Source organism: Haliotis asinina, chromosome 15, assembly GCF_037392515.1.
Source record: "Haliotis asinina isolate JCU_RB_2024 chromosome 15, JCU_Hal_asi_v2, whole genome shotgun sequence".
Classification (NCBI taxonomy): Eukaryota; Metazoa; Mollusca; class Gastropoda; order Lepetellida; family Haliotidae; genus Haliotis; species Haliotis asinina.
In genome coordinates, this window is record NC_090294.1 from 37,228,867 (window position 1) to 37,243,168 (window position 14,302).

The 14,302-nt window shown below is 41.5% G+C and overlaps 1 protein-coding gene across 4 annotated transcripts in view; it reads right to left on the reverse strand.

The window, feature by feature from the left end:
- LOC137265185 (uncharacterized) overlaps positions 1-14,302 on the reverse strand; it is a 124,929-nt gene that overhangs the window by 12,743 nt on the left and 97,884 nt on the right. For all 4 annotated transcript variants that reach the window (XM_067800528.1, XM_067800525.1, XM_067800526.1 and 1 more), the window contains 9 exons: positions 13,844-14,176; positions 13,188-13,502; positions 10,908-11,231; positions 9,260-9,607; positions 7,585-7,905; positions 6,271-6,579; positions 5,279-5,620; positions 4,112-4,423; positions 872-1,174 (listed from right to left, as the gene is read on the reverse strand). In XM_067800528.1, coding sequence (XP_067656629.1) covers positions 872-1,174; positions 4,112-4,423; positions 5,279-5,620; positions 6,271-6,579; positions 7,585-7,905; positions 9,260-9,607; positions 10,908-11,231; positions 13,188-13,502; positions 13,844-14,176 — 2,907 coding nt within the window. The remainder of the gene's footprint in view (positions 1-871; positions 1,175-4,111; positions 4,424-5,278; positions 5,621-6,270; positions 6,580-7,584; positions 7,906-9,259; positions 9,608-10,907; positions 11,232-13,187; positions 13,503-13,843; positions 14,177-14,302) is intronic.

A 14,302-nucleotide genomic window follows, 5' to 3' on the forward strand; every position in this document is an offset into this window, starting at 1 on the left:
AGACTTGTGAGAAGCGAGTTCCAGAGTTGTAGGCTGATGAAGGAGGTGTATTTGAAAAGTCCATTTAGTGATTTTGGTTGAGTTAACAGAGTCACAGGAGGATCTGAGATTCCGCTGGGTAAGCAAAGACAAGTTCTTTGAGATAAATTGGAATGTATTTAATGTAGACACAGTTGTGAGTGAGGGTGAGGAGTTTGAAGATGATTCTTCTTGAGATGGGAAGGCAGTGGAGTGACTGGAGCACAGGAGAGATGTGGACATAGCGGGAAAGGGAGATACATCAGTACCAATGTTTGGATTAGTGAGTGAAATAGTGAGTGTGATAGTTTTAAGCCACTTTTACGAGTGGATGAAATTGCAGCAGTCAGTAAAATAAGGTAATATGATATATATTCATATATCACTTTTTGATGATATTTTTATCTTGCTAACCCAATGCATACACAACACATGATCAAAATGAACAGACTTTATAAGTGCAAACTAGTGAAAATAAAACAGTCTACCAAGCCTATAAATAGATACAAAACAATGTATGAGTTTTATATCATGTACAATGCAAAGGTGAGTGTGAGGTCTGCGGCAACTTTGATCAGTACTTCAATTTTAGTATTTCATCCCTAAGCATGCATCATCTCTAACATAATCTCCAGTGCATCTGAACTCTTCAACATCAAATTTGTGAGTGAGTGAGTGAGTGAGGTTGCTCACCACTATTAGCAATATTCCAGTAAGATCAAAGCAAAATTGTACATGGGTACAACCTCCTGACTTAGGCAAGATGAGTGAAGGCTTAACCAAGAAACTACATGACCACCCTGAGCTAAATCAGAGGTAAGGTAAAACATTCTGAACTAAATCTGAAACTTACGGTCTCCCTTTTTGTAGCAGAAAACAGTGGCATCCCTCTGACAATTGTCAGTGGAAACCTGTGTGGAGAACGGACACTCCAACAGGGACTTCTCAGACCCAGTACACTTGACACTGGAGATCCACTGGGGCTGGTCACTATTTGAATACTGGCTGTTGTTGAACCCTGCCTCGTACCCCTGATCCCTGCAGTACACACTGGCATCCACATCATCCCAGCTGGAGGAACAGACAGTTCCACTGATGCCATATTTGTTGACCTTTACCACACCTCTTTTATCATGACCAGTGACCTTCATTGATGCTGGAACAATAAAATGTATAAGCATATTATTGATGATTAAATACAAACCCATTTAAATTGTTTTATTTTAGGAAGGGTAAAAAATGTCAGACTTTACATGATTTTCTGGAGGTACAGGGACTCAGACTCTTCTGTCATTTAGGGTTATTTTTTTTCATGTAAATTACCACACCTAAATCAGAAACCTACTTATTTTAAATTCAATTTGTTTTCAAATGATTCTGTCAGTTCTGTAAAGTCATGAGCCTACCCGTGAGTACACAATGAGAGCAATACTTTCATCACAAATAATAGATTTAATATTAACCAGTTTCATGATTTGCCAGAGCTTCAAACCATCACAGCTAATAAAATCATTGTAACTTACCCTCATAATGACCACCTACCTCTGTAGCTTACCCTCATCAGGAACAACTACGAGGGGATGTCAATAAGTTTTGAGCCTTCCATAGAAAAACACAAAATATTGATGTGAACCACATTTATTTTTCAACATAGTCCCCTTGTGAGTCAAGACATTTGTTCCATCTTTTTCTGCCAGGCGCTGATGCCATCTCTGTAGAAGGCGCCATTTTGGTCCTCAAACCAAGCCTCAGTAGCAGCAATAAGCTCATTATCATCCTGAAATCTACGACCATGCAAGTGTTTCTTGAGATTTGGGAACAGATGGTAATCACTTGGTGCCAGGTCTGCAGAGTAGGGGGGATGCAGCAAGATTTCATACCCGCATTCCTGGACAGCAGTGGCTGCAATGCTGCAATGCGAGAGGTGTGTACTGGAGCATTGTCTTGATGCAGAAGAATACCACGTCTGATCTTGCCCCGGCACTTCTCCTTGATTGACTGTTGCACTTGCCTCAACAAGTTAGCTTAATATTCTCCATTCATTGTTCTTCCTTTTGGTAAGTAATCTATGTGGATGATGCCTTTGCTATCCCAGAAGACTGTCGCCATTACCTTCTGCACTGATCTGGAGGCTTTGAACTTTTTGGTCCTGGGAGAAGTGACATGAATTCCATGAATTCTTGTTTGCTCTCAGGATCATAGTTTTCCTGACTGGTGGATCCAGGTTTCATCACAGGTTACTAGCCTAAAGTGAAAATCTTCTGGATTCTTGTTGTATCTGGTTAGCATGGAGTTGCTTATGGTGACCCTTGTTTGCTTCATTTCATCTGCAAGCATTCTTGGCACCCATCTTGCGCACACCTTAGACATGACGAGATGTTCATGAAGAATTGTCTCGATGGATCCGTGTGAAATGCCTGTGGTCTCCTCTAACTCGTGGAGTGTGATTCGACGATTTTCCAGCACAAGTCTATGCACTCTGCCAATGTTTTCCTGACTAGTGCTTGTTATTGGGCGACCTGGATGGGGGTCATCTTCAAGACTCTCTCTACCATGATTAAATTCATTCACCCATCGTTTGATGGTAGCAGATGAAGGGGAAGACTTCCCATAAACTGCTGAAAGCTTTTCTTCAATGTTCTTCGCCGAGTTTCCTTCAAGAACTAAAAACTTAATTACTGCTCTATACTCAATTCTATTCATTTTCACTGCCGTGAGTGGGGTCTCTTTCTGTCAATGTGAGCTGTTCAATAACTTCTGAGAGTAGGATACCAAAACTTATATATCACATCAGCTACACCCCAAGGTTCAATGTCGTACCATAGGCTGTGACACATGGGTATGAAAAATGCTCAAGGCTCAAAACTTATTGACATCCCCTCGTACCTCTGTAACTTACCAAAATCATGGCCAAGTACCTCTGTAGCTTACCCTTATCATGGCAAAGTACCTCTGTAGCCTACCCCCATCACAACCAACTACCTCTGTAGTTTACCAGTATCATGGCCAGCTACCTCTGTAGCCTACCTGCATCATGGCCAAGTACCTCTATAGCTTACCCTCATCATGACAAACTACCTCTGTAGCTTACCCTCATCATGACAAACTACCTCTGTAGCTTACCCTCATCATGACAAACTACCTCTGTAGCTTACCCTTATCATGACCAACTACCTCCATAGCTTACCCTCATCATGATCAACTACCTCTGTAGCCTACCAGCATCATGGCCAAGTACCTCTGTAGCTTACCCTCATCATGACAAACTACCTCTATAGCTTACCCTTATCATGACCAACTACCTCTGTAACTTACCCTCATCATGGCCAAGTGCCTCTGTAGCTTACCAGCATCATGGCCAACTACCTCCATAGCTTACCCTCATCATGATCAAGTACCTCTGTAGCTTACCAGCATCATGGCCAAGTACCTCTGTAGCTTACCCTCATCATGGCCAAGTGCCTCCGTAGCTTACCAGCATCATGGCCAACTACCTCCATAGCTTACCCTCATCATGATCAAGTACCTCTGTAGCTTACCAGCATCATGGCCAAGTACCTCTGTAGCTTACCCTCATCATGGCCAAGTACCTCCGTAGCTTACCCTCATCATGATCAACTACCTCCATAGCTTACCCTCATCATGATCAACTACCACTGTAGCTTACCAGCATCATGGCCAAGTACTTCCTGGGAAGCTTACCTTCATTACGGCCAACTACCTCTCATTTACTCTCATCTCATCATAGGCAACTACCATTGTAGCTTAACCTCATCATGACCAAGTACCTCTGTAACTTACTCTCATTACAACCAACTACCTCTGTAGCTTACCCTCATAATGACCAAGTACCTCTGCAGCTTACCCTCATCATGGCCAAGTACCTCAGTAGCTTACCCTCATCAGGACCAAGTACCTCTGTAGCTTACCCTCATCATGGCCAAGTACTTCCTGGGTAGCTTACCTTCATCACAGCCAACTACCTCCGTAGTTTACTCTCATCTCATCATAGGCAACTACCATTGGAGCTTAAACTCATCATGGCCAAGTACCACTTTAACTCACCATGACCAAAGTGATAACTGTGGCTTACCATCAATGGAGTTGGTACACACTACAGTTGCAGGTCTGCCAGATTTGCAGTCATAATGGGATATTTCTTTACTGCAGCTGAGAAGTGACGCCTCAGTCCCTGAGCAGGACACATTGCCCCGTGAGAACCTGCCCACATAGTAGTTACTGAAAGCCACCTGTTCAGCAATTCCATTCGACGACAGTCCCAGCTGCCGACATACGACGGTGGCTGCCTTGTCATCAAACCCATCCGAACAAAGAGCTGACCATTCACCATCAACTAGGATTTGTACGATACCAGTCCTATTGAAGAAGCCTGTATGCAAGCGTACTGAAACAAGATCATATGGATTAAACCAACTGATCCCAGTTAGAGACAGGCAGTTACTAAAATCATTGTTTACGGTGCATTGAACATGCTAACAAACACAAACACTTCTGGATGCAACACAGCAATTTGGGACATGCCTCTGTTCTTCTTTCTCTTCAGTTTATGAGTAATCACATTTAAATATTTCTCAAGATTAAATAAACTGTGAATACAGTTGCTCAGATCATGAACAATAAATAAGCCATGTTGCATCAGTGTAAAACAGTGTTTGGGTAAACTGAAATATGACAACTGAGAAATTTGTTTTCTGTGCATTACTGGAATTGAGATACTGAAGCATGGCATGGTATTGCGACAAAGTGCTCATTATTTTCTACATTTTCAAAAGCCAAAAGCAATATTTCAGCTACATAGCTGTGTGTCTGCAGTTAACAGAGTCTGGATCAGACAATCCTGAGAGCATGAGCATCGATCTACACCAATGGGATATGATGGCTCATGTCAGCAAAGTCTGTGAGTCTGACCACCCGATCCTGTTAGACAACTCTTATGACAAGCAAGAATTGTTGAAGACCATTACCTGATCATCATGGGATACTCAAAACTTTATAAACATTAACATTAACTCATATACGCTCAAATTATAATGGGCACATTTCTCTCTCCATTATTCACCAAACTAATACTTTCATGCAGTTACTAGTTCCGCAAGGATATTTTATGATCTCTTTCAAGAGTTGGTTGTTTGTGGATCAAAAGCAAGAGCCTGACAAGCTTGGGTTGCTCACTGAAGACCGATTCTAACATGGCTCTTCATGGGTCCTATCAAAAGCTGACTTGTCAAGATATACTCACATTCAGAGTAACAGAAAACCTTGACCGGTCCCTGTGAGCAGGAGTAGTTAGCTGATGAGTTGTCCCCAACCTTGAAAATCTCCCAGTCTTTGGTACGACACATGTCCAGAAGCGTTGCTCGTTTATCACAGTAGATGTTGGCAGCTAAGACATCCTGGATGCTTGGTTTCTTTGTCTCTCCATGGTAGGCCTGCCCACTAGCAAACCCCAGTTCCATGCATACAACTCTGGCACTATCAGATGACCACATAGGGGAACACACTGGGGCCTTTTTACCTTTGTATTCTCCGACCAGGTAGCCATAATTCTTTGTTGTTCCGCCTTCAATGGAGTAGGTTGTAACTGAAAAGAAACACATTGCAATTGATGTTCTGGTTGAAGCAATAATGAATGCTGTTGAGTTTCATGTGACAGACATAATGAAAGATATGGTACTGTATTATATCTGTAAAAGACATGTTTTGAGAGACTGATGCATTATTAAACAAAACTTTCAAGTAGAAAGGTGGTGAACCTGAAAGCTTCATTTATAAGCTGAAGCCATTGTTGAAGCCATATTTCTGACACTGCCTGTTATGTTAGCCAAACAACTGGTCTTCGAATGACAAAGCAATTATTCATTTCAACTTGAACCAATTATGGTGTATTCTACTAAACTAATTTGTGGCATCTTTTTTGACCCATAATGGCCACAGATTCAGATCCTCAAAGTGGATGGGTAGCCTAGTGGTTAAAGCATTTGCTCATAAAGCCGAAAACCTGATTCCCCATGAGTACAAAATATGCAGCCCATTTCTGGAGTCACTGCCATGATATTGCTGGAGTATTTTAAACACAGTGTGCAACAAGGACTCGCTCACTAAAATGTGAAAAACTGTTGTTTGGGAGGACACAGGGATTGGCTATTGAATCAATGACTTGTGGGTGATAAGCAAACACCTTAATTACAGGTCTACCGGTCTACAGGTTCTAGAGGTACTGATAAGACTTACGGTCCCCTTTGTTGTAGCAGAAGACACCAGCAACATTGCTACAGTAGGTCCTGGAATGCGGCCTGTCATCATGGCGACAGGACCTCAGCTCTGTGTCGGTTTCGGAACAGGACACATTAAACATCCACACAGGTAAATTATCTGCTCTGCTGTAAACCTTTCTTGGTGCACCAGAGTCAAAGCCAAGAGAATTGCATACTATCACTGCTGCAGTTTCATTGAATCCATCATAGCAGACCTCACCAAACACACCAAACCTCGACACCAGAACCTTGTTTTCCTTGTCAATACGCACTTGCCAGTCTGGTACTAGAAGACAGAAATTGACAAATCAAATAATCATGGTTTTGAAGAAAACAACAGACTCATGTCAGTACAATCATATTTTGCCATATCGGTAAACTAGTACATTTGGGAATATTTCTCTGGTTGCAGAAGACTTCCATTAACTGTACATGTGAGTGAGTGAATTTAGTTTTACACCACTCAGCAATATTCCAGCTATATGGTGGCGGTCTGTAAATAATTGAGTCTGGACCAGACAATCCAGTGACCTACAACATGAGCATCGATCTGTGCAATTGGGAACCGATGACGTGTCTACCAAGTCAGTGAGTCTGACCACCCGATCCCATTAGTCGCCTCTTACGACAAGTATAGTCGCCTTTTATGGCGAGCATGGGTTGCTTAAGGCCTATCCTACCCCCTGACCTTCACGGGTTATTTTCTGTATGATATGACCTCTGTCAGGTTCAGTTATTGCATTAAAAAAGAATGAAAATCACTGATGTCATTACATCCTGTACATTCTTTTTTGAGAATTGTTGTTCAATGCCACCTTCAGCAATATTCCAGCTATATTGCTGGTGTCTGTAAATAAGCAATTCTGGACCAAACAACCCAGTGAGTGATAGCATGAGCATCAATCTATGTAACTGGGATGCGATGACATGTGTAAACCAATTTAATTAGTTACCAATCAGTACCATTACTCACCTCTTATGATTAGTATGGGTTGGTGAAGAATAAATTCTAACATACTTCCCATTCAACTCTATGTAATGATTTATCATTTAGATGAGTGAAATTATTATAAATGATCCCTGTGTTTCTTATCAAATGCCACTAGAAAAGAGTTCAAGAATGGTGCAAGAGAACATCTGAGAATGAATCTGAATTATGATCTTCATGGGTCCCATTTAAGTTTCTCTTTGAACTGAGTTCCCATAAATGATTGTTCAAGTTTTTATTTAATGTCATGGAAAACAGGGCATTATAGTTGAGTAATGGCACATCTGAGAATGAGCATCTCACCTTCATCTTTGCCAGTGTTGCACTTCACAACAGCAGGAACACGTGATGGACAGTTGTAATTATACTTCTCTGACATGATGCAAGATTCTAAACCCTTCTCGCTTCCTGAACATGTTACGTTGCCATATCCCATGTTGTGGAAGTTGTGGATGAAGGGGTTGTAGCCAAGGGTGCGGCCACCATTTCCATATCCAACTTGCTGACACACAACACCAGCATCTATGTCATCGAAGCCTTCTGTGCATATGCTGTAGCTCTGCTTGTCATCGTCCCTTATGAGGACAACGCCGAGGGAAGAGTTGAAGAAAGGTTGCAGTCGAACTGAGGACAAATGATTTTTATTAGTCTGGCAGAAATTTGACATGGGACACATATATGTAAACAGGGAACTGACCATAAGTGGGGTCTTGTACTACCTGAAAAAGTGACAAAAGCCGGCTGTTTTTATCAGTGCACTACTGACAAAAAAGCATGTCTCTTTTTAAGTATATATTTCAATAGGCTGCTTTACATAAACCATCTGCACTTTTGTTTTTGTTGCTGCACACTAACTAAACATCTGAAATAAATAACTGTTGGACAAATGAGACACACTGCAATAATTTTTTCTGTATTCTGGCAAATTTCAACAACTGGTATGTTCAACAAGCTTGCTCAGTTTCTGCTCTTTTGTAATTCAGACTACACGCTGGCTGACTTCCACAAAAGTCGGTGACTGACTTTGTTTGCTGGCAAACAAACTATGAGAGCGTGGATTTGAATCCTGGGTGGGATTTGAAAAAACTGACAAGTTCAATTTTGTGTCGACACAGAAATCTTTCACAGGGTTTGCATCTATACCAAACTGATTTACAAAAGAGTAAAATGAGTGAGTGAGTGAGTGAGTGAGTGAGTGAGTGAGTGAGTATGGTTTTACACTGCTTTAGCAATATTCACAGCGAAATACACCTGAAATGGGCTTCACACATGGTACACATGAGGGGAATTGAACCCAGGTCTTCAATGTGATCAGTGAATGCTTAAACCACAAGGCTACCTTGTGATTGAAATAAATTTTCAACTCAACCTGACAGCCGGGCTGGTGGCCCATAAATGTTGCTTGCCCCTCTTGAAAGCTTTCATTCATCTTTCTTAAATCAAAATATGGATTAAAATGGAATGATCGTCCTGAGAGCGAACTGAAAGTAGGTCAACCTTAAAAATATCAGCCAGTCAATTGGGCTGGTGGAGAGATTTTCCTGGCAGTCTGACTCAAAATTTACTGGGCATGAGCAGTCAGGCAGGCCGTTATTTCGATCACTGAGGCTAACCCATCCTCCCACAAAAGAGTGGATGCAAGGAAGTGCCTACAATCGACTGACCACCGCTTTTGGACCCTTTTGTTCCCTGGGAGGGTGTGTACGTCTCATCTCTTTCAAGGCATTTTTCATACTCCATTGCTATACTTGTAAAACATATGTCCTTTTACTGCTTGCTAAATTTCAGTATAATTGCCATATAAATATACCTAGGGTCCATACAGGTCACACTCTCTATTTTATAAATTTTCCTCATCTCAACATGGCTGAGGTATTGCTGATGTGATGTTGAATATTTACTCAGTAGGAACCCTGTTGAGGCTGTCACATTCTGTACGATGTTCTTCATCAACATATTAACTCCAGTAATACTTTACCTCGTCCGTAACAGCTGGCTGTTGCAATAGTCCAAGAATTGCAAGCACTGTAATTTTCTGATTTGAAGAAGAAATAGGTCTGATTTGATGGCTTTCTGCTGCAGGCATTGATATCGGTCTCGGAGCCACTGCACTGAAACGTGGCCATAAGAATGCTGTCTGTAGGTTTCTTCTCTGGTGGTGCTGGAAGCTTCTCTCCCCATGCATATCCTTGAGACTGACACACTTTAGCCGCATCTTCATCACTCCATCCATCATAATCACAGATGAGACCTGATTGGTCCCCATCAACAGCCAATACCCAGCCAGATTTGGCATCAATGCCTCCTTGGATTGAAAAGCCAATTCCTAGACAAGAAGAGGAAATTGCCAACATCATCAGCAGCAATAATATCATGTGATGTCACATCAGTGAATAAGTCAGTGAGTTTATTTTCATGCCGCACTCAACAATATTCCAGCTATATGGCGGCAGTCTGTAAATAATTGAGTCTGGACAAGACTATCCAGAGATTAACAACATGAGCATCAATCTACACAATTGGGAACCGATGACATGTGTCACCCAAGTCATCGAGCCTGACCATCCGATCTCATTAGTCACTTCTTATGACAAGCATAGTCATCTTTTATGGTAAGCATGTGTTTTCTGAAGGCTTCTTCTATCCTGGGACCTTTACGGATTGACATCACATCAGTAATTCACAAAATAAAAGTGATGCCAAATAAGAACCACACACAGAGCAGTGATGTCATATCAGTACTTCATAGAATAGCAGTGATGTCACATCAGTATTTCATAGAACAGCAGTGATGTCACACCAGTATTTCAAACCAGTATTTCATAGAACAGCTGCGATGTCATATCAGTACTTCGCAGAATAGCAGTGATGTCATATCCAAACCACACACACAGCAGTGATGTCACATCAGTATTACATACAACAGCTGTGATGTCATATCAGTACTTCGCAGAAAAGCAGTGACGTCATATCAGAACCACACTCATAGCATTATATAAAGCTGATGAAGCATGATAATAAAAGTATGGTATATCACAGTGTACATATGCAGAAGTACTTCACAAAATAAAAGTGATGTCGTATCAGAACCACACACATGGCAGTGATGTCATATCAGTATTTCACAGAATAACAGTGATGTCATATCTGAACCACACACACAGCAGTGATGTCACATCAGTACTTCACAGAATAGCAGTTATGTCATATCAGAACCACACTCATATCAGTACCCAAAGGTGACGATCAAAGCATCAAGACCTATATGATAGAAGTGTGGTATATCAGCGTACATAAGCAGAGGTACTATTAAGAAAAAAACTTCTAAATGTCTGACAATGAAGAGAGCTTACAATGAATCTTGTATAAACAGATGACATCCAAGAAACAGGATTAAGGCAATTTTGGTTTGAGTTTGGTTTGTTTGTTGTATAACACCACACTCAGCAAAATTCACAGCTATATGGCAAAGCCTGTAAATAATCAAGTCTGGACCAGACAATCTTGTGATGAACAGTCTCATTTAAAAGAGGCAGGTTGTTTATTGGGATTAGGAGGTTCTGTTACATTGTCTCTAAATCAGTCCGATTTCTCAAACTGTAAACTCATGAATGATCATTGCTTACGTTTATTGAGACACGTAGCTACAGCAGACTTGTAGCAAATCCTTTCATCCTGCGGACTGGCCCAGTAAGAACAGTCAGAGAGACTTGACTCTGACCCAGTGCAGTTGAACCTGTACTTCCAGATGGGCATGTCGGAGCTGGCATGGGACTGACTTGCCAGACCTTCTTTGAAACCCATGTTTCGGCACACAACTGAGGCCTCCTTGTCGGTCCAGTAGTTACCACACAGGCTGAACCATGTGTTGTCTTTCTGTATGACAACCAGATTGTTTATGCCCCTCAGTTTCACAGCCATATCACCTCCTGTTGTGCTGTTGCTTCCATCTGCAAGGTGTAACACAGTGTATCATCTTTGTTCGTTTTTACTTTGCTTTTAGCAATATTCTCGCATTGTTATGTTGGACAAGCAGTGTGGGAAATAGCCAGTGGCTAGTAAAACTGGCCCAACTAGTTAGTTGCTTTTAGCCATATTCCCACATTGTTATGTTGGACAAGCAGTGTGGGAAATAGCCAGTGGCTAGTAAAACTGGCCCAACTAGTTAGTTGCTTTAAGCAATATTCCCGCATTGTTATGTTGGACAAGCAGTGTGGGAAATAGCCAGTGGCTAGTAAAACTGGCCCAACTAGTTAGTTGCTTTAAGCAATATTCCCGCATTGTTATGTTGGACAAGCAGTGTGGGAAATAGCCAGTGGCTAGTAAAACTGGCCCAACTAGTTAGTTGCTTTAAGCAATATTCCTGCATTGTTATGTTGGACAAGCAGTGTGGGAAATAGCCAGTGGCTAGTAAAACTGGCCCAACTAGTTATTGTAAACCAAAAGTTACTGTGTTCTGTAATCTGATTGGTTGAAAAACATGATTAAATGGTATTAGATTCCCGGAAACTGAAAGACTATTCACCGCGTATTGACACGTAAACAATTGTTTTGTTGTGTCATCAACAGTGGTGACGTCATTCAAATCATATTGTGACGTAAAGTTAGAATGACGTCACAAATGAGCACCTCCAGATGCTACCATGAGAACCAGCTGAAACGGCCAGCTGATGACACTTCACTGCTGTGTCCGTATTCGATGTGAACGAGTGCAGACACTAAAACCCCTTTGGTTTACTTTTGTGTTTACAATGTCAATAAACATCATGTGTTGGCCAATTTCCGGGTGTTATTGAGTATTTGAAGCACGGGAATATTTCATTTGAAACCTCCGGCTGACGCCGTCGGTTCCAAATGCATTCCCGTGCTTCAAATACTCAATAACACCCGGAAATTGACCAACACATGATGTTTATCTCCTAAGTGAATTTCAATTGGTCATTTGTAAATATATCACCCTCTCCTAGTTACGTTCTGATACAAAACGATGGCCTGACCAAAATGTGCATCATATGAACAGCTTAATGATGAAACCTGTGCCATGCCGACATTCTCATCTATATGTGTATTCTTTTGCTTAGTTGCTACGTTCAAATTTCAGGATAGTGATGTAGTTTGTAGGCTAGTAGCTTTCAGTCATAGCTATCATGACTGGCTAGCAAAACTTGGAAACTAGTTTGCACACTGCAGACACCAGGAATGGGCATCAACAATCCGCTCAAACCAGATTTTCAGCATGACAAGTGAATGTTTAACCACTAACCTCTTGGGAGAAAGTCTGTATTATTTTCACAATGCTTTTGCAATATTCCAGCAATACTACTTTTTGAAAATCCCAAGAAATGGACTTCAAACATTTTAATCATATGTGGAATCTAACCCTGACATTCACAATAAGTGAAAGCTGTGCACACTACTGGCAAACTAGGATAGTTGAGCATGGACCTTACTACTGACCTGTACTAGCAAGCATGAGTCCAGCCCATTTGCGCTTGCCATTGTGAGCGAAAGGGACCCAGGTTGTCTACATGCACTAGCCTACATCTGCTCTATACCTTTCACAAACCCATTGGATTTGCTTATTGCTGTGCACTGCCTGGATTTGTCCAATCCTTATCTAAATTTGTTTGCTGTTTATTGATGCATTAAGCAATATTCTAGCTATATGGAGGCGCTCAGTAAATAATCCAGTCTGGACCTGAAAATCAAGTGATCAACAGCATTGATCAACACAACTGACATACAATGATATGTCAGTGAGTCTGACCATTCGATCCTGTGAGTCGCTTCTTACGACAAGCATGGTTTGCTGAAGACCAATTCTAACCCTGATCTTCACAGGAACCTTACCTTGAACTATGACAGTATAAATCACAGTTTGATGGCATAGAAAAAAAAGAGATTACCTGGGACATCACCATGGTAACACTTCAAAGAAACAAATTGTTGACTGCTGCAGTAGATATACTCAGGACTTGTTTTACTGCTACACTCCTTGATGGACCTCTCAGTGCCTTTACAGTCCACATCTGTCATGCCATAGGAGTAGCTTGGATGCTTGTACAGCACCGATGATGTCATAGAACCACCCTTGAAGCCCATTTCCCGACATGCAACACCAGCAGCAATGTTGGTGAAATTGTTGGAACACACCCTGTAGCTGCTCTTCCCGAAATACACAACCAGTGGCCCACTACTGCTTGAGTCAGGGTAGAGGGAAACTGAGGAGACAAATAGAAGTGAATGAGTGATTGGGTGAACATGGAGATATAACAGCTAACTAGTGATGGGTGATCGGGGAGAGATACCAGTAAAATAGTGACGGGTAATCTGGGAGATGTACCAGTACACTAGTGATGGGTGAATGGGGAGACATACCAGTAAACTGGTGATGGGTGAATGGGGAGACATACCAGTAAACTGGTGATGGGTGACTGGGACGAGAACTAGTAATGGGTGATCAGGGAGACATACCAGTAAACCAGTTCACTCACTCACTGTAAGTATCATCTTCATTATACCAATATTGTTATAATTGTCATCTTTGGTATTGTATTCTTACCTTCTTTCGTACAGGACAATTTGACAAGGTTGTTGTAACACGGTTTGTAATAGTCTGTACTTGAGACTGTCCAGTTCGTTGAACATGCATTTGGGTCCTGATCTCCATCGTTGCATTCAAAGTCTGCCTCCCATGCATAGTCATAGCTCGATTGATTCTGAAGCTGGCCCTCCACTTTCTTTCCAGCAGGGAAACCAAAATATCGACACAAGGTGTTGACATCGTCTCCTGAAATGTACTGCCGGTCACACAAAGGGTATGACAGTCCCTTGAAGTCAACCATCACAAAACCTGTGTTAGAGGAGCCTTGGGGGTGGAAAGTATACTTAGCCACTGAAAAAAGAATTTTTGAAATAAAATCAGATTATTCTACACTCGTGTGGAGAATCTGGGTGAATATGACATAAATATGCATGGATTATACAGAAATGAAGGATGTCTCACAACAATGATTCTCAT